We start from the raw sequence: 19966 nt of genomic DNA on the forward strand, positions 1-19966 counted from the left end.
CACTGAATTTGCATGCCTCTATAAATTGTGATTGGGTAACTTGAAGCTCAATATGTCATGTAAACAGAGCCAATGAGAACTGTTTATATTTCAGGCTGTTGCTGAATCCTAGCAATTGGCTTTGTTCAATAGCTGGGATGCATTAAATGTGTAAATAATATTCTAAGTCGTTTTTAATGTTATTCTGTTATTTGTATTATTTCCTTAGGGTGCAAGTCAGCAGAAATTGCAAACTAATATTCTTCCTAGAAGCCAGAGGGAAGGTTAGTTGGGTGGTTCTGGGTGTCCTGCAAAAGCAGGCTAGGATTGATTTCACACTTCATACTAAACCCTTGTTTATGGTTTATTGAATAAACCAATCGGTTGGTTTTGCACATAATGGTTTAGAATCTAAACCCTAAACTTTAGATAAACCCTGTCTGTAGCTGATACAGACACTTACTGCTTTTTTCTCCCCAATTGCTTCTCGTCCTTTCCGAATTTTAATCGACTTGCTGAGTCAAGAAAGCTTGTACACGACATAGCAATCTTGCGCCAACTTCTATTCAAGTGCATTGATTTTAGCCTCTCTCTACTTTTCAAAGGATCATCACAGTGGACTGAAATAGCCTAAAGCCATAAAAAGAAGCTGGTGGGGTGCGTTCAGGAGTGAGGGTTTATTATGCTTTCCCCAACTCTCCTTTTCAAGCAATTCAAACTGGGTCTATCGTTACTTTTAGAATAGAATAAGTTGGAAGGGTCCTTGGAGGTCTTCTAGTCCAGCCCCCTAAGTTAAGAAACTTCCCTTTCAGATATATTTTAAAAAACAAACAAACACGACTGTTTCCACTACTAAAATATACAACCCTCTCCTCCCATTCATTTCAAATAGTTTTGCCCGCCCCCTCTATCTTCCAAGCTAAGCGTGCAGAAGTGACCTGAGCTCGACGCAGGCGGATATTGCGAACCCAACAGGCGTTTGTTGCTCTCTCTTTTCTAGCTCTAGCAGTCTTTGCAAAGCTGGCGGCGGCGGAGCAATGGAAGCGAAGGCGTTTCTGCGGGCATCGTGCCTTTGCCGTCTGCAGTCAGCCACGGCGAGAGGAGGCACACCAGGCGGGCTCTGGTTCCGCCGCCGCTTCGCCCCTTCGGCGCCCGCGGCTGTGGGATCCCGTCCCGCCACGGGCCCTGGAGCCCTCAGCCCTTTCGACCGGCAGATGAAGAGAAAGCAAAAGAATTGGGCAGCCGGGCAGCCTCACGCGGAGCGCTGCGAGTACCTGCGGGAAGAGGTAGAGGCGAAGGGGCGAAGGAGAGGAGAGGCTCTCCTTATTCTTGCTTGGAAAGTATTGAAAATACTTAACGGTTCTGTTGTCACAGAAAAGTCCCAAGCAATCTAGCCTCCGTTGCATTGTATTGTATTGCCGAGATTGCATCCTGTGCCTTTTTTTAAAAAAAAAACATCCAATATTGTTAAGATCCTTCTGGCAGTAAAGAATACATTATATTGTAATGAAAGGCATGTCTTCAAAACCTTATATGATGATACATTGCTGGAGATATATGTGGAGCCTGAGCAAACCTTTTAGCCTATTTTCATTTCATATTGTCTTTTAGCCATTTTTTTTTTGTCTGTATAAACTTGTCTTGACTATTCTGACATTGCCGATTTAGTTTGGGACATTTTTGAACATTTTGAATACCAATTCTCTGTCTTGGTTAATTACCCCCATAGAGTTAAGTAAGTAAATTGCTGGGGTTAGATTCAAGGTCGTTTTGATTTTGACCTTCCTTTGGTGATTGAGATGTACACGAGATGTCAACACTTTTGATCTACAAAAGCAACTCTTTAGTTTTGTGTAACCTTAAAATGAAGAAGAAGAAAAAAAGTAGGCAGTGTCCTAAACAGGTAGTCCTTGACTTACAAGCATTTGTTTAGTGACCATTCAAAGTTACAAAGTGATAGATGAGATGATGAAAAAAGTGATAGATGAGATGACCATATCACCATTCCCAAAGTCATGTGATTAAAATTCAGGAGCTTGGCAGCTGCTGTGTATTTATAATTCATTTAACAATCAAGGCAAAATAGTAAAATTGGGCACAACTCAACGGCTTTGCTTAGCAACAGAGAGACTGGTCCCCATTGTAGATGTAAAGCAAGAATTACTTACAGTTGGTTAAGGCGTCAGGCTAGAAACCTGGGGACTTTGATTTCTATTGCTGTCTTAGAAACAAGGCCAGCTGGCTAACCTTGGGCCAGTCATTCACGCTTAGCCCCAGGAAAGAGGCAAAGGCAAACCACTTCTGAAAAGCCTTGCCAAAAAAACTACAGGCAATTGCCATGAGTCAACACTAACTCAAAGTATTGATGACACTAAAAAACACACAATGCCACAAAAAAACAAAAGATACCTTAAAATTAATAAACTGATACCAAAAATGTTTATAAATTGCGATTTATTTGTTTAGATGCCACAATTTGTTCATCCTTGATATGTTGTTGAGTAAATTGCAGTCCGATTATTCACACATTGCATTAAAACTAAATTCATGATTTACAATTTAACAAAACTGCTGGTGTGAATTCATGCAACATAGTAAGTGCAGTGGTACCTTAGTACACATCGTTAATTAGTTCTGGGAGCCACGGTGAGAACCAAAAACTATGAGTACCAAACAACTTTTTCCCATAAGGAATAATGTAGTGAGTCTCAAAGTAGCCGACACTGACAAATTCTAGCTTGTGTGTTGAATACCAAAAAAATGAAGAGTACTAAAACAAAATTTTAGTTTCAAAATGCATTGAGTACCAAATTTGATTAATTTCAAAGCAATTGAGTACCAAGGTACCACTATACCCATGTTGGCGAACCTACGGCACGCATGCCGCAGGTGGCACACGGAGCATCTCTCAGGGCACATGAGCCATTGCCCTAGGTCACCTCCAATGCGCATGCACGCGCACTGGCCAGCTGATTTTTGGTTTTCGCCCTCCCAGACTCCAGGAAAGCTTCTGGAGTCTGGGGAGGGCAAATAACGGGCCTAACGGAAGTCCGGAAATGGGCCGTTTCTGGCCTCCAGAGGCTTGAGGGAGGCCTGCTAGGCCCAAAACAGGATGTGGGGGGTGGGGGGATTCTGCGCGCATGCACGGGCGGCAGGGGGCATTGCATTATGAGTATGGGCACGCACGCATGCAACCCCCTTGAACTTCCCCCGCTTTTGGCACACGACGGCAAAAAGATTTGCCACAACTGCACTATACTATGGACCATTTCCATTATTAGAATTATCAGAACTAGGATGCAAACCTTTTTTAGACCACATGATGGCAGCAAAGAATAGAAAATATTAGCTCTAATGGTCATCTGGATTATTACAGTGTACTTCTAGTAGCACTAATGCTGTGACTTGGCCCAAAGTGGGAATTCTGTAATAGTTTCAACATTTTCCCCAAATCCTATGCCAAATATTAAGATTGCAAAAAATATAGCAAAACTAGAATACAGAATATAGAATAACAAAATTGGAAGGGACCTCGGAGGTCATCTAGTCCCACTCTCTGCTCGAGCAGAAGAGCTATACCGACAAATGGCTGTCCAGTCTCCTCTTGAAAGCCTCTATCAGTGGCAGTGTCTATCTTCTAATAGATATTTTTTTTCTGCATGCTAGGTTGGTGGTAGGATGGCCGATCGTGTGTTTGACATAGCCAAGTAAGATTTTACCTTGTGTTTTTTCTCTACAAAATGAGGTGACTTGTCTGTATAATATAAATTTTATTTATATGTATAATGTAAAATTATTCTATTTAGTTTGTTACTTGAACTTCTTTACATTTTATCTTGTCAGTATTGAAAATGAGGACAATGGCATTCTGATCTATGAAGCAGATGTGACTAGGTTGCTCTGTCTTTCTCTGAACAGAAGCCTGGTCAGATATCCCTTACCTACCTTAAAGCCCCACCCCTTAAATGGTAGACAGATCAGAGGTGGGTTTCAACAGGTTCTGACCAGTTCTGGAGAACTGGTAGTGGAAATTTTGAGTAGATCGGAGAACCGGTAGTAAAAATTCTGACTGGCCCTGGCCCATCTTTTCTCTGCCTTCCAAGTCCCAGCTGATCGGGAGGAAATGGGGATTTTGCAGTAATGTTCCCCTGGAGTGGGGTGGAAATGGAGATTTTACAGTATCCTTCCCCTGCCACGCCCACTAAGACATGCCACACCCACTAAGACATGCCACACCCACTAAGCCACACCCACAGAACCGGTAGTAAAAAAAATTGAAACCCACAAAATTGAAACCTGAGACAGATCTATTTGCGGATATGGGAACAGGAGAAAAAAAATTATGAACTCTTTAGTATTATCTATAATCTTGAAATATTGTGACCTATAGTACAATCAGAGCTGTAAAATAAAAAGATTCTGATTAAACAAACAGCATACAGCACAAACATGCACTGTCTCAAGCCTGTATTGTAAATACTGAGGCAATGTTTTAAAATTATGTGAAATTCTAGAATAATCAGCTCATTTGACTCAGTTGAGTCAACCGGGTGTGGATTTGAGGCACTTTTCTTATACATTTACACACTTTGCTTACCACTCCCAGAACATAGTCTTCTTAACACAGGATTGTAGAAGTGAATCATGCCCCCATCAAAAGAGATCTAATCCACCAAAAAAACGTTTTGATGCTCATGAAGCTGAAAAGAACTGTAAAACCATGTTGGCATGTTTGATTGAAGTCATAAAACCTCACATCCCCTTTCCTATAAAAATAGTGCTGGCTCAGGTTGTTGAGTAGAGATATGACAAAATACACTTCTGTCCGTGTTTCTATTTAATTGGAATCTCTGTCTATTCATACAACTTAGATCAGGGGTTGGCAACCTGTGTCTCTGGAGCTGCATGTGGCTCTTTCATCCCTCTGCCGCAGCTCCCGGTCGGCAGAGGAAAAAACGCCGCCGCGCTAGGAGGAGACTATATCGTGGAGGAACCAGACTTCTGGTTGGCTCCAGAACTGAATGGGGGGCTTCCGGTTAGGACCTTTGTGGTTCTTTGAGTGTTTAAGGTTGCTGACCCCTGACTTACCTGAAGCTCAGATCTCACTGTAAGTACTACTCACTGTTTTCACTCTGCATATCGAACAAAACTGGGTAAATCTGAAACCTCCCGTTGCATGCCATACCTGGTTTTGGGATTCTGGAAATCTTCACCAATCGCAGTAACCCAAATGTGGGAAATATTCTCACACTTTTCAACCAGGAAACAGAACCATAGTATAAGCCCTAAAATATGCTTAATATAGTTTTAGAGAAAATTTAAAATCTTGTAATAATCCTAAAAGCAGAAAGGTTCTCTGCAGTGAAAGAAGCATTCTGTTTTCCATTTGCTGCAGCTATCAGATTAAGCTGTATATCAGCCTTCTTCAATGAGGCAATACATCTTTGAAATTTAGGTTAAAGTAGATGATCGATTTGCAATTTTGCACCTTAATCCTATTCTATTTTTCATTCTTAAGGACATTTCCCCTTGCCTTGGACCTTGGGTGTGGGCGAAGCTACATTGCTCAGCATTTAAACAAGGTATTAGGCTTTTTTTTTTTTTTTTGCAGTTTGGTTTTATTCATGCAGTACAACCTGTTAGATTGTGGATTGCTTAATAAATAACAATATTCTCTTCTATTGAAATCACATTTGGCTGATTTACACAATACATCAAAATAATAAACCATGGGTTAAAAACCAGAATGCTTGGGTTTCTACAACGCATGAAGCTGCAGCTAGACAGATCACATTAGGACTTAATATGTTGTGGGAACCTCCCTAACCTTGTCAATTTGAATCAGACAACTGAACTAAGCAATTTGTTGCATGCTCAAAATAAGATGTAACAAATGCCACTCCTGTTTAATCATTTTGTGTCTTATAGTCTCAGCTTTTTGATATACTGTATGGTCACAAAAAAGTAAGCCTCATTGGTTCAATTGGATTTTTAAGTAATTATGCAGAAGATTGGAATTAATTGTCATTACTTACAATACGTGGGGTTTTCTGGGGTGGGCAGAGAATCCTAATAGTGTTTTCTTTTCTGTGTCTGATCAGAAGCCTCTGTCAGCTAATTAAAATGGCTTTCCTCAGATAAAAAAATAGAGGTCTGTAGTTTTGAGCATGTTTTGATTCCCCAAATACCTGCTTTTCCAAAATGTTTTTAGGTAGTTTTAGACGAGTGACTGTAGTTCCATAGATCAATTATTTAAAAGGCAATGTTTCAGAAGTATTATTTTAACAAAATAACGAACGCAAATAAATAGTTTAATGGCACATATATACAATATTATCCTTTAGCGAAGAAACAGCCTTATCACATACAACTCTTATTTTTCTTCTGGCTAGTCAAACAAACTTAACTAAGTTTCCTAAATAAAATCAATAAAATAACTGTAAATTATTTATCACCTATTTTTCTCTTAGGATGTTGTTGAAAGGCTTTTTCAATCAGATGTCGCTGAAAATGCTCTGGTAAGATTTGCATGCTGTTTATCAGATATTAACTCATGCTACGGAAAAGTTGAATTTTCGTAACCTAAATTATTTTTCTTCTAATCCGATTTAGAAGAACACAATAGATTCAGAAATACCAAGAGTCAATATCATAGCGGATGAAGAATTTCTTCCTTTCAAAGAAAACACATTTAACCTTATTGTCAGCAGTCTGAGGTAATTAACAATTGAATTAAAGTAGACCATTTATAATGAGAATAGTGATTTTTGTAATTGGGAGCTTTAGGTTCTAAAACTGTTCCTGAGGTTGCAGTTTTGTGTGTTAGTATAATATCTGTCAAGCACCGAGAAAATCAAGAGATTCAGGCAGTTCAAATGAGTATAAAGATTCATTGCAAGCTTAAGCCCTCAACAAGAATCTGAACTATTAGTGGTCAAAGGAAATAAGTGGGAGTTAAGGAATTCAAGGTAGGCTGAACTTAGATCTCTTGTGGGGGCGCAGGGACTCATGACTGATGACGCGTTTGACCCCTCCCTTCGGCTCAGCCTCTCTTCTACAATATCTGGCCTGCTACAAGAACAAGTTTGGCGAGTGTAATTTATAATTGAGAGGCCAGAAGATTAATATAAAGAAAATTGACTATTACATGTACTCCTGCAGCCTTTCCAGAACACTGTTTTAGGAAGTGTGGTGTGTTATCTGCAGTAAAAAATGAGGAAAGTTTGAATACTAGTCTCTACATCACTATGAATTTAAGTTAAAGGGATCCAAGATGGAGTCTGTTTTGAATTTGCACACTACAGTGAAACTGAAATTTCGGGTGAAATGCACATCAGAAATGATGCCATTTGTGTTTATGTTACTTAAGGTCATTCTCTTGGTATATTATGTAAATGCAGCTCTCGTGTGGTATATTTTTCTTGTGCCAATATGCCAGTCTGAGTTTGCCATCTAAAATTTACACTGGTGAGATAGTGGTTTTTTTGCCTTTTATTAACTTGCTTTCTATTGTATTTACTTTTTAGTTTGCATTGGGTCAATGATCTTCCCAAAGCCTTGCATGAAGTAAGTACACCTGTCCCCTCCCTATAACCTATTGATATAATGGAGACAATAACACTTCATCTTAACTATCGTTTTAGCAGGTAGATGGCAGCTCCTGACTGACCTTACTTGGGCTTAGAAGCTAAGCTGGTTCAGGCCCAGTTAGTTCTGTGATGAGAGAGGGACAAGAAGTCTGGGGACTAGACTGAGAGGTTGAAATGACATCCCAGAAGGTGGCAGTAATAAGCTACATCCTTACAGTTACCAAGGAAACTACATCAGTGTATTCCTAAAGCAACAACAAAATTGTCAAAGCAAGCTTCCTAAACTCAGCAAGAATTGTGTATGGCTAATAGCTGATTATGCTATTCACTCAATAATGATACATTGAGTGTGAGTTGACAAAAGCAAAGAAAAACAGAAAGGGGTGGAATAAAGTAGCCTCCTTGAGCTTATTTCCAACAGAAATCAGGTTGACCTATAATATTTTGATACAGATCTTACTTTCTATACACATAGTCCTTGACTTACAACTACAATTGGGACCAGAATTTCAGTTACTAAGCAATGCAGTCGATAAGCAAGTAATCGTGTTCAGATTTGATTTTACAACCATTTTTACCATGGTTGTTAAGCAAATCACCGCAGTTGTTAAGTGAATCACATGGTTGCTAAGTGAATCATTAAGCGAATCCGGCTTCCCTAATTGAATTTGCTTGTTGGATCCGACTGGAAAGGTTGCAAATTGTGGTTACATGACCACAAGACACTACAACCATCAGAAATGTAAGCCGGTTGTCAAGCATCCAAATTGCAATCACATGTCCACAGGTATAGTATGACAGTTGTAACTTCAAGGACAGTTTGTAGGTCACTTTTTCAAGATTGTCATTTCAAACAAACAGTCATAAGTCCATAACCCACATGTAACCATAATCACTCTATACAACCCAGATGGCCCACATTCTTTTCTTTGCTACCAATTGATTACCAGAAGGGAAGGAAAAGATTGCTCTTCTGACAGCTACTAGCAGCAGCAACAACAACAGAAGTGCAATTTTTTTTTATTCCTTTCTTACTCTCCCATCCTGTCTCAAGGTTTGTGCTTTTTCCCTGTGAATAATAACATTGGAGCTTTGGTGGTGCACTGGTTAGAATACAGTATTGCAGGCTGACTCTGCCTACTGCCAAGAGTTTGATCCTGACCAGCTCAAGGTTGACTCAACTTTCCATCCTTCCAGGGTCGGTAAAATGAGGACTCTGATTGTTGGGGGCAATATGGTGATGTTACAAATCGCTCAGAGACTGTTGTAAAACATTGTGGAGCAGTATATAAGTCTAAGTACTGTTGGTACTAGAAACCCTTGGCTGAAGTGAGATCATTGGATACAAAAGTTAAAAGCTTTTCTGCCAGGAGTCCCACCCAGATATTTATTTCTCATTTGAAAAGGAGTCTGCTGTCTGTTTTGGGGGACACCTCTTTTTGTATGCATATACATGTGTGGCAGTGGTGAAATCCAAATTTTTTTACTACTGGTTCTGTGGGCGTGGCTTGGGTGTGGCGTGGCGTGGCGTGGCTGGTGGGCATGGCAGGGGAAGGATACTGCAAAATCTCCATTCCCACTCCACTCCAGGGGAAGGATATTGCAAAATTTCCATTCCCACCCCACTCTGGGACCAGTCAGAGGTGGTATTTGCCAGTTCTCCGAACTACTCAAAATATCCACTACCGGTTCTCCAGAACCTGTCAGAACCTGCTGGATTTCACCCCTGATGTGTGGGTATATTATTGATACGGTATATAGCCCTGACTTGTAGCTGCTTCTACATATAATTTTCAGAGCCAAAAAGATTGCTCATTTCTGAATTAGAATATTGATCCAGATGTTTGGGGGCAATTCATTGATGAACTTACCACATATAATACTTTTCATAACTATTGAGATATATTAATTTGGATCCCTAGATCAAACTGGATGGCCCCTTCCAATTCTACTAATTTCTGCAAATGCATTGGTTAAATATTTCTTGTGTTACATGTCCAATGAGATTTTGTGGAATTTAAGAATGAAGTAGGTCCAAGCATTGTACAGTGACTTTCAGTGGCATGCTGCATTACTATGAGATTGGTGGTGTTTACTCTGAAGTAAGACCTTACCATCAAAATGTAGATAAGGATATATTAGAGCTTTATTAATGCCTGGTTTAATTATGATTTATTTTAGGTGCACCGAGTTCTTAAACCTGATGGAGTATTTATTGGTTCTATGTTTGGGGGTGACACACTCTTTGAGCTTCGCTGCTCTTTGCAACTAGCAGAACTAGAAAGAGAAGGTGGATTTTCTCCACATGTGTCTCCTTTTACAGCTGTGAGTGATCTAGGACATCTACTGGGAAGAGCTGGCTTCAACACACTGACAGTGGTAATTATCCATTACAAGAAAGGAACATTCCAGAAAACTACAACAGATGTTAATCACTACTTGTTATCTTGCTTTGACTGAAAGAAATTTTTAAGTTGTAGTGTATGCCTTATGTCAAGCAGACATAGGAACCAGACCATAATTGAGCCCAAAATTTCTGATATTAAATAAGACATTTGTTAAGTGAATCACTGCAGTTGTTAATAACATGGTTATTACATGGTTATTACATAACATGGTTATGTTAAGTGTATCTGGCTTCCCCATTAATTTTGTTTGTCAGAAAGTAACAAAAACTGATCGCATGATCCCCTGGGACATTGCAACGGTTTTAAATATGACAGTTGCCAAAAATCTGAATTTTGATCACATGACCGTGAGGATGCTGCAACAGTCATAAGTGGAAACGTGAAAGTATGAAAAGTGACGTTCAGTAGTCACTTTTTTCAATGACGTTGTAACTTTGAACAGTCACTAAATGAACTGTTCTAAGTCGAAGACTACCTGTACTTAACTTTGGCAATTGATCTATAGAGATCTATAGAGATTTGGCTGAACCTCAGTGTGGATCTCTGATAGGCTTCTCCATGGATCTAGATCTGAGGAAGAAGAGCTTTTACCTGCTGAAGTCTCCTGGATTTTAGCAGAAGGACTTCGAAGTCTCAGATTGTTCAAGTTTCCCTATCCTGTTCATTTAACCAAAGTAGTTGAATGCCCCCCTTTCCAGTCATTCAGGGATATTCCAATATGATCAATGGTACCAAAAGAAATCAATGAGGATTGTGCTTCCCCAACCTCAGACACCACCAAGCATGATCAATACAATTTCTGTGGTGTATCCTGACCTGACACCAGACTGTCAAGGATCTGTGTAGAAGCATGTTCCCCCCCCCCCCCCCACACACACATACATTTCTTTAAAAAGGAAGGTTGGGGATGGATCTAAAGTCTAAAATAGTTGACTGGAATAAATGTTTATTAAGTCGATGGCACACTACAGACTTTTTCAGAGATGAGGGAAACAATCCTTCCCTCAAGGAAGGACTTATTACTGCTTCAATCCAACTTCCCGCCATTTTACAGGAAACCTTAGCCAGTTATCAGGAACAGATAAGAAGTGGTGAGACTGGCACTGCAGAGGGTTCTATCTACTTCCTTGGAACTCACAAACCCATAATGATTCCAGATCACAGGACGACATCCCACAATTTTTCATTGTGTTAGTCCAGGTGAAGTCTAGCTCCTGTTAAATCTAAGCAGTTTTAATGCTGATTCTTCACAACAACCCTTCAGGTGCCAGTCTTGTCAAACATTCTTGAGAAAGGAACAAGTTAGCAGTAGGATGGCAACATATTTTGGTTTTGCTGCTAAACATGAGCTTATATCAGTGTCCAATCAGACCTGAGATGGGCCTTCCAGCTGTGTTCAGGTATCTTCTCAATCACTTCATATCTCTCATCTCCTCAGTAAAACAAGAAACTACAGTGGATCTCCAGGCAGAGAGAGGTTGCCTCAGTGTAATTTAGTCCAGCCCTCTACATGACCCATTGATCCAATGGGTGATCATAATCAAACTGCATACCAGACTCTTAGGAGATTCCGTAAATGTCCTCTGACCCATCTTTCCCCACTGGAGAAAGTGGGATCACGCTGTAAAATTCCATGGCAGTCAGAGAGTAATCTGACTGGTGAGGGTGAGTGAAACCACCCTTTTGCATTGTGTCGATTTGTTTTCAAATTGTTCCCATCTGTTTTTGTCATCCTTGCCATCTTTACTGTGTATACAGTTGCAAGAAAAAGTATGTGAACCCCTTGGGATTACGTGGAGTTTTGCATGAATTGGTCATAAAATGTGCTCTGAACTTCATCTAAGTCACAACAATAGAAAAACACAGTCTGCTTAAAATAATACTACACAAACATTAGATGTTGCCATGGTTTAATTGAACACAGCACGTAAACATTCACAGTGCAGGGAGGAAAAAGTATGTGAGCCCCTAGCCTAATGACTTCTCCAAGAGCTAACGAGCCAGGAGTGAGCCAGCCTTGACTCCAATCAGTGTGATGATATTGGATGTGTTGCTGACAGCTGTCCTGCCTTTAAAAACACACACCTGTTTTGAGTTTACTGGTTTCAAGAAGCACTGTCTGATGTGAACCATGCCTCGCAGAAAAGCACTCTCAGAAGACCTACGATCAAGAATTGTTGACTTGCATGAACCTGGAAAGGGTTACAAAAGTATCTCCAAAAGCCTTGATGTTCATGTGTCCACGGTAAGACAGATTGTCTACAAATGGAGAAAGTTTAGCACTGTTGCTACTCTCTCTAGGCATGGTCGTCCTGTAAAAATGACTGCAAGAGCACAGCGCAGAATGCTTCATGAGTAAAGAAGAATCCTAGAGTGTCAGCTAAAGACCTACAGAAATCTCTGGCACATGCTAACATTTTTGTTGACACATCTACAATAAGGAAAACATTAAACAAGAATGGAGTACGTGGGAGGACACCACGGAGGAAGCCATTGCTGTCCAAAAAAAAATATTGCAACACGTTTGAAGTTTGCAAAAAAGCACCTGGATGTCCCACAGCACTACTGACAAAATATACTGTGGACAGATGAAACCAAAATTGAGTTGTTTGGGAAGAACACACAACACTATGTGTAGAGAAAAAAAGGCACAGCACACCAACATCAAAACCTCATTCCCCACTGTAAAACATGGCAGAGGGAGCATCATGGTTTGGGGCTGCTTTGCGGCTTCAGGGCCTGGACGGATTGTTGTCATTGATGGGAAAATGAATTCCAGAGTTTATCAAGACATTTTGCAGGAAAACGTACGACCATCTGTCTGCCAACTGAAGCTCCACAGAGGATGGGTGATGCAACAGGACAATGATCCAAAGCATACAAGTAATTCAACAAAAAAAATGGCTTCAACAGCACAGAATACGCCTTCTGGAGTGGCCCAGTCAGAGTCCTGACCTCAACCCGATTGAAATGCTGTGGCATGACCTTAAGAGAGTGATTCACACCAGACAACCCAAGAATATTGCTACACTGAAACAGTTTTGTGAAGAGGAGTGGTCCAAAATTACTCCAGATCGTTGTGCAGGTCTGATCTGCAACTACAGGAAACGTTTGGTTGAGGTTATTGCTGCCAAAGGAGGGTCAACCAGTTATTAAGTCCAAAGATTCACATACTTTTTCCTCCCTGCACTGTGAATGTTTACATGTTATGTTCAATTAAACCACGGCAACATCTAATGTTTGTGTAGTATTATTTTAAGCAGACTGTGTTTTTCTATTGTTGTGACTTAGATGAAGTTCAGAGCACATTTTATGACCAATTCATGCAAAACTCCACGTAATCCCAAGGGGTTCACATACTTTTTCTTGCAACTGTAATTGTTTTGTTTGCCTTTAAAATAAACACACAAAATGTTTTTAAAACATTTTTATTGTAATTGCCTAGAATTGTTGGGAATTGGGCAGCATACAAATAGAAATGATAATAAGAAAATATCCTCTGTGAGAGGTGGTAAAATTTAACAAACACCCAACCCCCCATATTTTCCAATTAATTTGTGTCTGCACACATTAGAAACTAAATATATTCCGTGACCTTTCATGTACACCAGGCTCTTAATAAGTTGGTCAGGCCTGTAGTTGTTTTTGTGGTTATGAACTTCTGAGCTGCTTCAAGTCCCTAGCAGAGGGGAAGTTGGTTTGAAGTCTCCTAACCTTACAGTCTCGGGGATGAAAGAAACCAGGGGAGGAGATGATTGTAGCATCACATTTCAATAAGCCATAGCTTGTCAAATGAACTACGTTGTCCAAGTTTACACACAACACCAAATCCCAGTCTTTGATTTACAAATCACAGTAGCCAATCAAACCATGATAAGGCTTAGCGTGGTACATAAGACCAGCGTCTCTCTCCTAGCTAGTGCCTCAGGTTTCTGTTTAACTAGCTTGCTGGACTACTACACTTTCTATATAACCTGGAGTAAAACTATCATTTGTGGGGTTTGTTGTAGTTTTTTTCATATCCAAACAGATTATTCTTCTGTCAATGTGCAATGTTAGTATTTTATTGATAGGTGCTGCTCCAGTTCAATTTTTAAAAAAGTATTTTATGATATGCAGCGGTATGTAGGATGGAAAAAACTCAATTAGCAATATTGGATTTGACCTCATTTATTTATTTCTAAAGTCCCATTTTTAAAGTTCATACGTTTTGTTCTGGGGATTGTCAAAAATCTATTTACTATTTCCAGGATTCAGATGAAATCCAAGTTAACTATCCAGGAATGTTTGAAATTATGGCTGATCTACAAGGCAAGTTCCAGGTTTTTTTTTTAAAACAGTGAGCTACCAAAGTGATTTGACTTCATTTGGAGAAATAAATTAGGGCTTATTACTTTATTATTGAACTGTGAAGTATATTAATGAGAATGAATATACTCTTTCAGGAGAAATTAATGAAAAGTATATAAATATAGAAGTAATATACATTTCAGGACTTAGAGATGCATAATGTAATTTACCCTTGCAGTCTACTTTTTCATATCCTGTTAAGATTGATAGTATACCGTTCTGCATATTGTGTTTAACTTATTCAAAGAAAAAAACAAAAACCTCTGTATGCTATGCTCACATTTTTAAAATAGATGGTAAATTCTGAAATTATGCCAAAGAAATTAATAGTAAAGTGGTTAAATTTGGGGGTAGGTATTATTTTTGGACATCCTCCAAGTTTGGGGAGGGTTTTAAAAATGAGAATTGTAACAATTTATCTCTTAGAAGCCACAACTCCCTTTTTCCCAGCTAACCACCCTGTGGCCATATCTGGAGGGGGATGGCAAAGGAGAAGGGGGTAGGGGGGGGTCAGATGACAAAAGCATCATTGGGAGATAAGTCCTGCTTCTTTTCTCCAGGCATCACAGCATTGCATGTGTGCCAGTGGTGGGTTGCCCCCGGTTCTGACCAGTTCTATAGAACCGGTAGTAAAACCGGTGGGAGGCTCTGACCCCCGATGTTATCGGGAAGCTTCTGCGCATGCGCAGAAGCTTCTGCGTATGCACACATGGCCCCATTGCAAAATGGTAGTAAAGGTAAGTAGAACCCACCCCTGATGTATGCTCCCCAAAAGTTGTACCCTGCAGCACCACACCATGGCACTGTTAGCACCCCCTTCCTTCTTCTAGAAACAGTTGAAAAAAGCTATATGCTGTCCCTTCCCTCAAAAGATGTCTGACCTAGGGTGTGCCAGAATGATTTTTTTAAATAAATAAGCCATAGCAATGACCCATACATTCCAATAGGCATTTTGTGGGTCTAAATTATAGATTTGTTGAAGGCCAATTTGCTGGTTCCACTTAAGCTAATATATATGTATGTATGTATGTATGTATATGTATATGTATATGTATATGTATATGTATATGTATATGTATATGTATATGTATATGTATATGTATATATATACAACAGAGCTATCACCATACATCAAGTAAAGCTTTTCATTTCTGCTTAGACTTGATTCACCAGAGTAATTTTCAATCACCCTGAATTCTTACATCTTTTCTTCCCTTAAATAGTTAAAGGAAATGCTTGCAAGCTGGCTTGTAACTGTCTTGATTAATCTGTACATTAAAGAGAAACATAGGTTGCAGTTTTAAGCACAATTAGCTGGAAATAAATTCCACTGAATTTAGCGGAGTTTATCTCCCAGGTGACATATAAAGCATTGTTCTGTTGTAGAAGGAAGGTATATGTATATATTGGAAGTTTTATGCTGCAGGTGTTCTGAAGACATTTTCATAGAAAATTGTTTACTGGTAAATCATATTAATTTTTTATTTTGTATAGGTCCCAATTTTCATTGGGTTCATTAATCTTAGTGTATATAAATTTATAAGGAGATTTTTGGGCTAAAGACTACTTACTGGGGCTGCAGTCCTGCATGTTAATCTCATTGTTGATGGATAAATTTGTCTTTGAGTAAGCAGAAATAAGATCTTTGGTGTTATTTTAAAACATTTGCGCTCATCTGATCCTATTCATATTGCTGAAATAATATTCAACTGATGGTGTGTGCTGTATCTTTTAAAGCCTAAAACTGTTTTTAGGTATGGGAGAAAGTAATTGCTGTTGGAACAGGAAACCTATGATACATAGAGCGACCATGTTGGCAGCTGCAGCAGTATATAAGGGTATGAGCTTTCTTTTCTTTTCTTTTTTTATAATATACTTTATTGGTTTTGTAATTAAAAAAGAAAAACAACAGATCTCTACTGAGATCAGCAGTGCAGTGTTTGTACATATTTACAAGATATATATCAGATATACTACACGCTTAAGTTGCAAGTAATAAGCACAATAATAAGCATACCCTAACATCATGATTTTATCCTATTATTTAACCATTCATACCACTTTCCCGATACTACTCGGTGTTTAGACTCCTCGTCATTGTTTAGCTCGTTCGTTAGTTTTGACATTTCTGCGCACTCTAAAATTTTATTTATTAAGATTTCCTCCGGTGGTATGGTTTTTTCTTTCCAAGCTTTCTATTAAGTAATACAGCGGCCTCCAACCTTTCTTGGTGGACCAGCAGAAGTGGTGAGGGAGAGGGAGGGAGAGGGATGGTTTTGTCCCCACACTCCATTTTCACAAAGGCAGCTTCTCACACACGCATTCACCCATTACCTCCACGACTCAGTTCCGAACAGGTTGCGGCCCACCACGAGGCCACAGACTGGAGGTTGGGAACCCCTGAAGTAACTCATCTTTATCACATGGAGGTAGATTTTGTCACTCTATATTTTCAAGCTTGCTCATTTCATGCAATTTTCTGTCCCACCATCTTTTCTGTGGTGCTTAAAAGTTTGTGAAAAAGTTTGCTTTCTGTAGCTGGAGTACCTCTTTGGGCAGTATACAGTCCTTGAATTATCACAATTGGAGACCATAATTTTGATGACTAAGTAATGTGGTTTCTAAGCAAGTCTACCTGACTGAACACGGTTTTACGACCATTTTAATGGTTGCAAATCCAGCTTCCCCAATTGAGTTTGCTTGTAAGAAGCTGGCTGGGAAGATTGCAAATTGTGAACGTGTGATCATAACTTGTTGCAGCTGTTGTACATGCAAGCCAGTTCTCAAGTGCCCAAATTGCAATCACATGACCATGGGTTGGTGTAACAGTCATAACTTGGAGGACAGGTTGTAAGTCACTTTGTCTGAGGCTGTCGTGACTTCAAACCATCGTTAAAAAACTAGTCGTAAGTTAAGGACTACCTGTAAAAACATCTCACATTCTTTTACCACACACAAATATGTAGCTTTGGATAATTTCCCTCAGTAAATAAATGAGCAAATAAAACATTTTTGACCCATTTGTTTAATAGGGTTTTATTTATCAGCTTTAGGACTTGTGTGGTGAACAAATCAGGTTTTAAGTCACATTTATGCAAAAATATTGAAAATTCAAAAAGGTTCACAAATCTTTAAGCACCATTGAATGTACCATTCCAGCACAGATGTGTAATCCATTGGCCCTAATACTAAAGAGAGAATGGAAAGCTACAGTCAGTAAAATATAGTTATGATATAAAGTTTTCATTCTTTGTTAATTCTTCTCACAGACTGCCATTGTTATCAGTGTCCCATTTGGGTAGCAGAACCAGTGTTGAGCTCAGAGACAGGAAAGGGAGAGGGATTTAGGCCAAGGGGGCTGGTGTGATTCCAATGAACCCCATTACATTCACTTGTGTTCTCTTTTGAGAGTTCCTTATATTTGATAAGTTTGCTGGCACGGGGAGTTGAACCAATACATTTGAAGCATCAAGCTGCCTTGAATTGGATATAAATCACTTATTTTATAATAGATTAGGTAGGTTTCTGCTGTATTTCTTGCTGCTGCAATGAAATAAATGCAAAATATTTCTTTTTACAGAATTGTATGGAAATAATGATGGGACAATACCAGCAACGTTTCAGATATATTATATGATAGGATGGAAATTCCACAAATCACAGGTAATATTTACCTTCCATGTAATACATAGGATGGCTAAATAAGAGTATATTAGGGTTTTTAGTTGACCTTAAAAAAAAAAAAAACTAAAACCATATTATTTTACCTAATACTTTTTTTTTTTTTTTAATTTGATTTATATGCCGCCCTTCTCCGGAGACTCAGGGCGGCTTACAATGCGTTAAGCAATAGCCTTCATCCTTTTGTATATTTATACAAAGTCAGCTTATTGCCCCCACAAACTGGGTCCTCATTTAACCTACCTTAGAAAGGATGGAAGGCTGAGTCAACCTTGAGCCTGGTAAGATTCGAACCTGCAGTAATTGCAGGCAGCTGTGTTAATAACAGGGTGCATTAAACCACTGTACTACCAAGGCTCCTTGGTTCTTAATATTTAAAATGACAACTTCTTTCTCCTTTTCAGGCACAACCAGCACAAAGAGGTTCTGCAACAGCATCATTTGGAGATCTGAGAAAAATAAATGAACTTATTTCAGGCAAAAAAAATCTTTGACATGAAATACAGTAATACAACTTGAACATAGCCTGTTGGATATTTAACAGTTATCATTTAACTTTGACAAATGAACAACATTGTTTTCCCCAAAACTACTTCGTTGCCTAGGAAAAAAAGGGGGACTATATTCCTGTTTACCCTATCAGTGGCTATATTTTACTATTACCATATGCATATTTTTATATGCAAATAATAATAGTAAAATTGCCAATTTGATCTGGATACATCCAGAGAAATGATAGTGTGTATTTCTGTACACATATTATCTGCCTGTGAAAATATGAGAGGTTCGGCTATTCAATAAAATAATAAATGAATGATGGAGAAGAGACTTGATAGTTGCGCTTATGATTCCTGGAAAGCCTAATTCTGACGACTGCAATTCTTGTACCTTCTGTGAGATAATATGCCCTCTGTTATCTGGTGGGCTGTTTGATGAAAGGAAAGCCATGTAATTCCACTACGCCAGGCCACATCCTTGTAGGACTTAGATTGTTGGCCAGGATCCCAAGGCCCACCAGTGAAGAGTTGAGATGAAATGTAATGATATACAGTAGGCATATGCTAAGAATAAAGGAATAGACGCTTCTATTTATATGGTTGTCCCATAGGTAACTATTACAAGCCACATGACATCACATGGCATTATGATATCGTTAGAGGAATTTATTATTGCACAATGACATCTGTTAACTTGAGCCACTTGTGGAATATGATGCACAGAGGCATTTACCCACCTTACCAACTTGGTGACATTCATATGCCAGCCAAAATAATAGAGATCCAGATGTTTTCTTGGTTGCAACCATTTCCTTTCAATTTTTTTCCTCAACTATCTAGAATAAAAAAGTTTTTTATGCTGCATTAGACAGTTATGTCGGGCATGTATGCTGACTTGTAGCAAAATTATCCAAAGATCTACCACTATTTCTTATTCTACTTTTTGCATTTGTTAAAACTAATTTGTTAGAGCTAATGAACTGATCTATATACTACCAAACTCATGTCTGTAACCTTTAACTGGGTGAAACAGTACATCATAGAGCAAGAATTTTTGAACCAAGGTACCTCAAATGTTCTTAATTTACTGATTGTGTCCAAAATCCAAAACACATAACAGCCAATTGAAATTTGGTAAATTTTATAAAACATTTTATAAAATTTTATAAATCCTCATGTTTATGCTATGCAGTTCAACAAGGAGCTATTTTCAAGTGAAGATATAACTCTAAAAATATTTCCTTGAATTTTCCAATGAAAGTAGTACATGGCTGAAGGCATTGGGAAGAAAATGTATCTAAAACAGGTCTTCAAACTTGGCGACTTTAAGACTACAGCATAGATGGCTGTAGAATTCAGGGTCCACAAGTCTTAAAGCTGCCAAGTTTGAAGACCTCTGATCTAAAATAATGACCCAATAGATCACGGGTTGTCTTAATTTGCCTTAAAAAGGAGGTCCATT

General features: G+C 38.9%; 1 protein-coding gene across 1 annotated transcript; it reads left to right on the forward strand.

The window, feature by feature from the left end:
- The first annotated feature begins 212 nt into the window (after positions 1-212).
- NDUFAF5 (NADH:ubiquinone oxidoreductase complex assembly factor 5) lies at positions 213-19381 on the forward strand. The gene is made up of 12 exons (XM_070956488.1): positions 213-263; positions 980-1265; positions 3646-3686; positions 5498-5561; positions 6450-6497; positions 6592-6695; positions 7506-7545; positions 9750-9947; positions 14227-14287; positions 16081-16164; positions 17907-17989; positions 18412-19381. Exons 2-12 carry the CDS (start codon positions 1017-1019, stop codon positions 18499-18501), a joined length of 1062 nt encoding a protein of 353 aa, XP_070812589.1. The 5' UTR covers positions 213-263; positions 980-1016; the 3' UTR covers positions 18502-19381.
- Positions 19382-19966: the final 585 nt, after the last annotated feature.

Source organism: Pituophis catenifer, unplaced genomic scaffold (assembly GCF_029215685.1).
Source record: "Pituophis catenifer annectens isolate HBS135680 unplaced genomic scaffold, rPitCat1.0.hap2 SCAF_1, whole genome shotgun sequence".
Lineage (NCBI taxonomy): Eukaryota > Metazoa > Chordata > Lepidosauria > Squamata > Colubridae > Pituophis > Pituophis catenifer.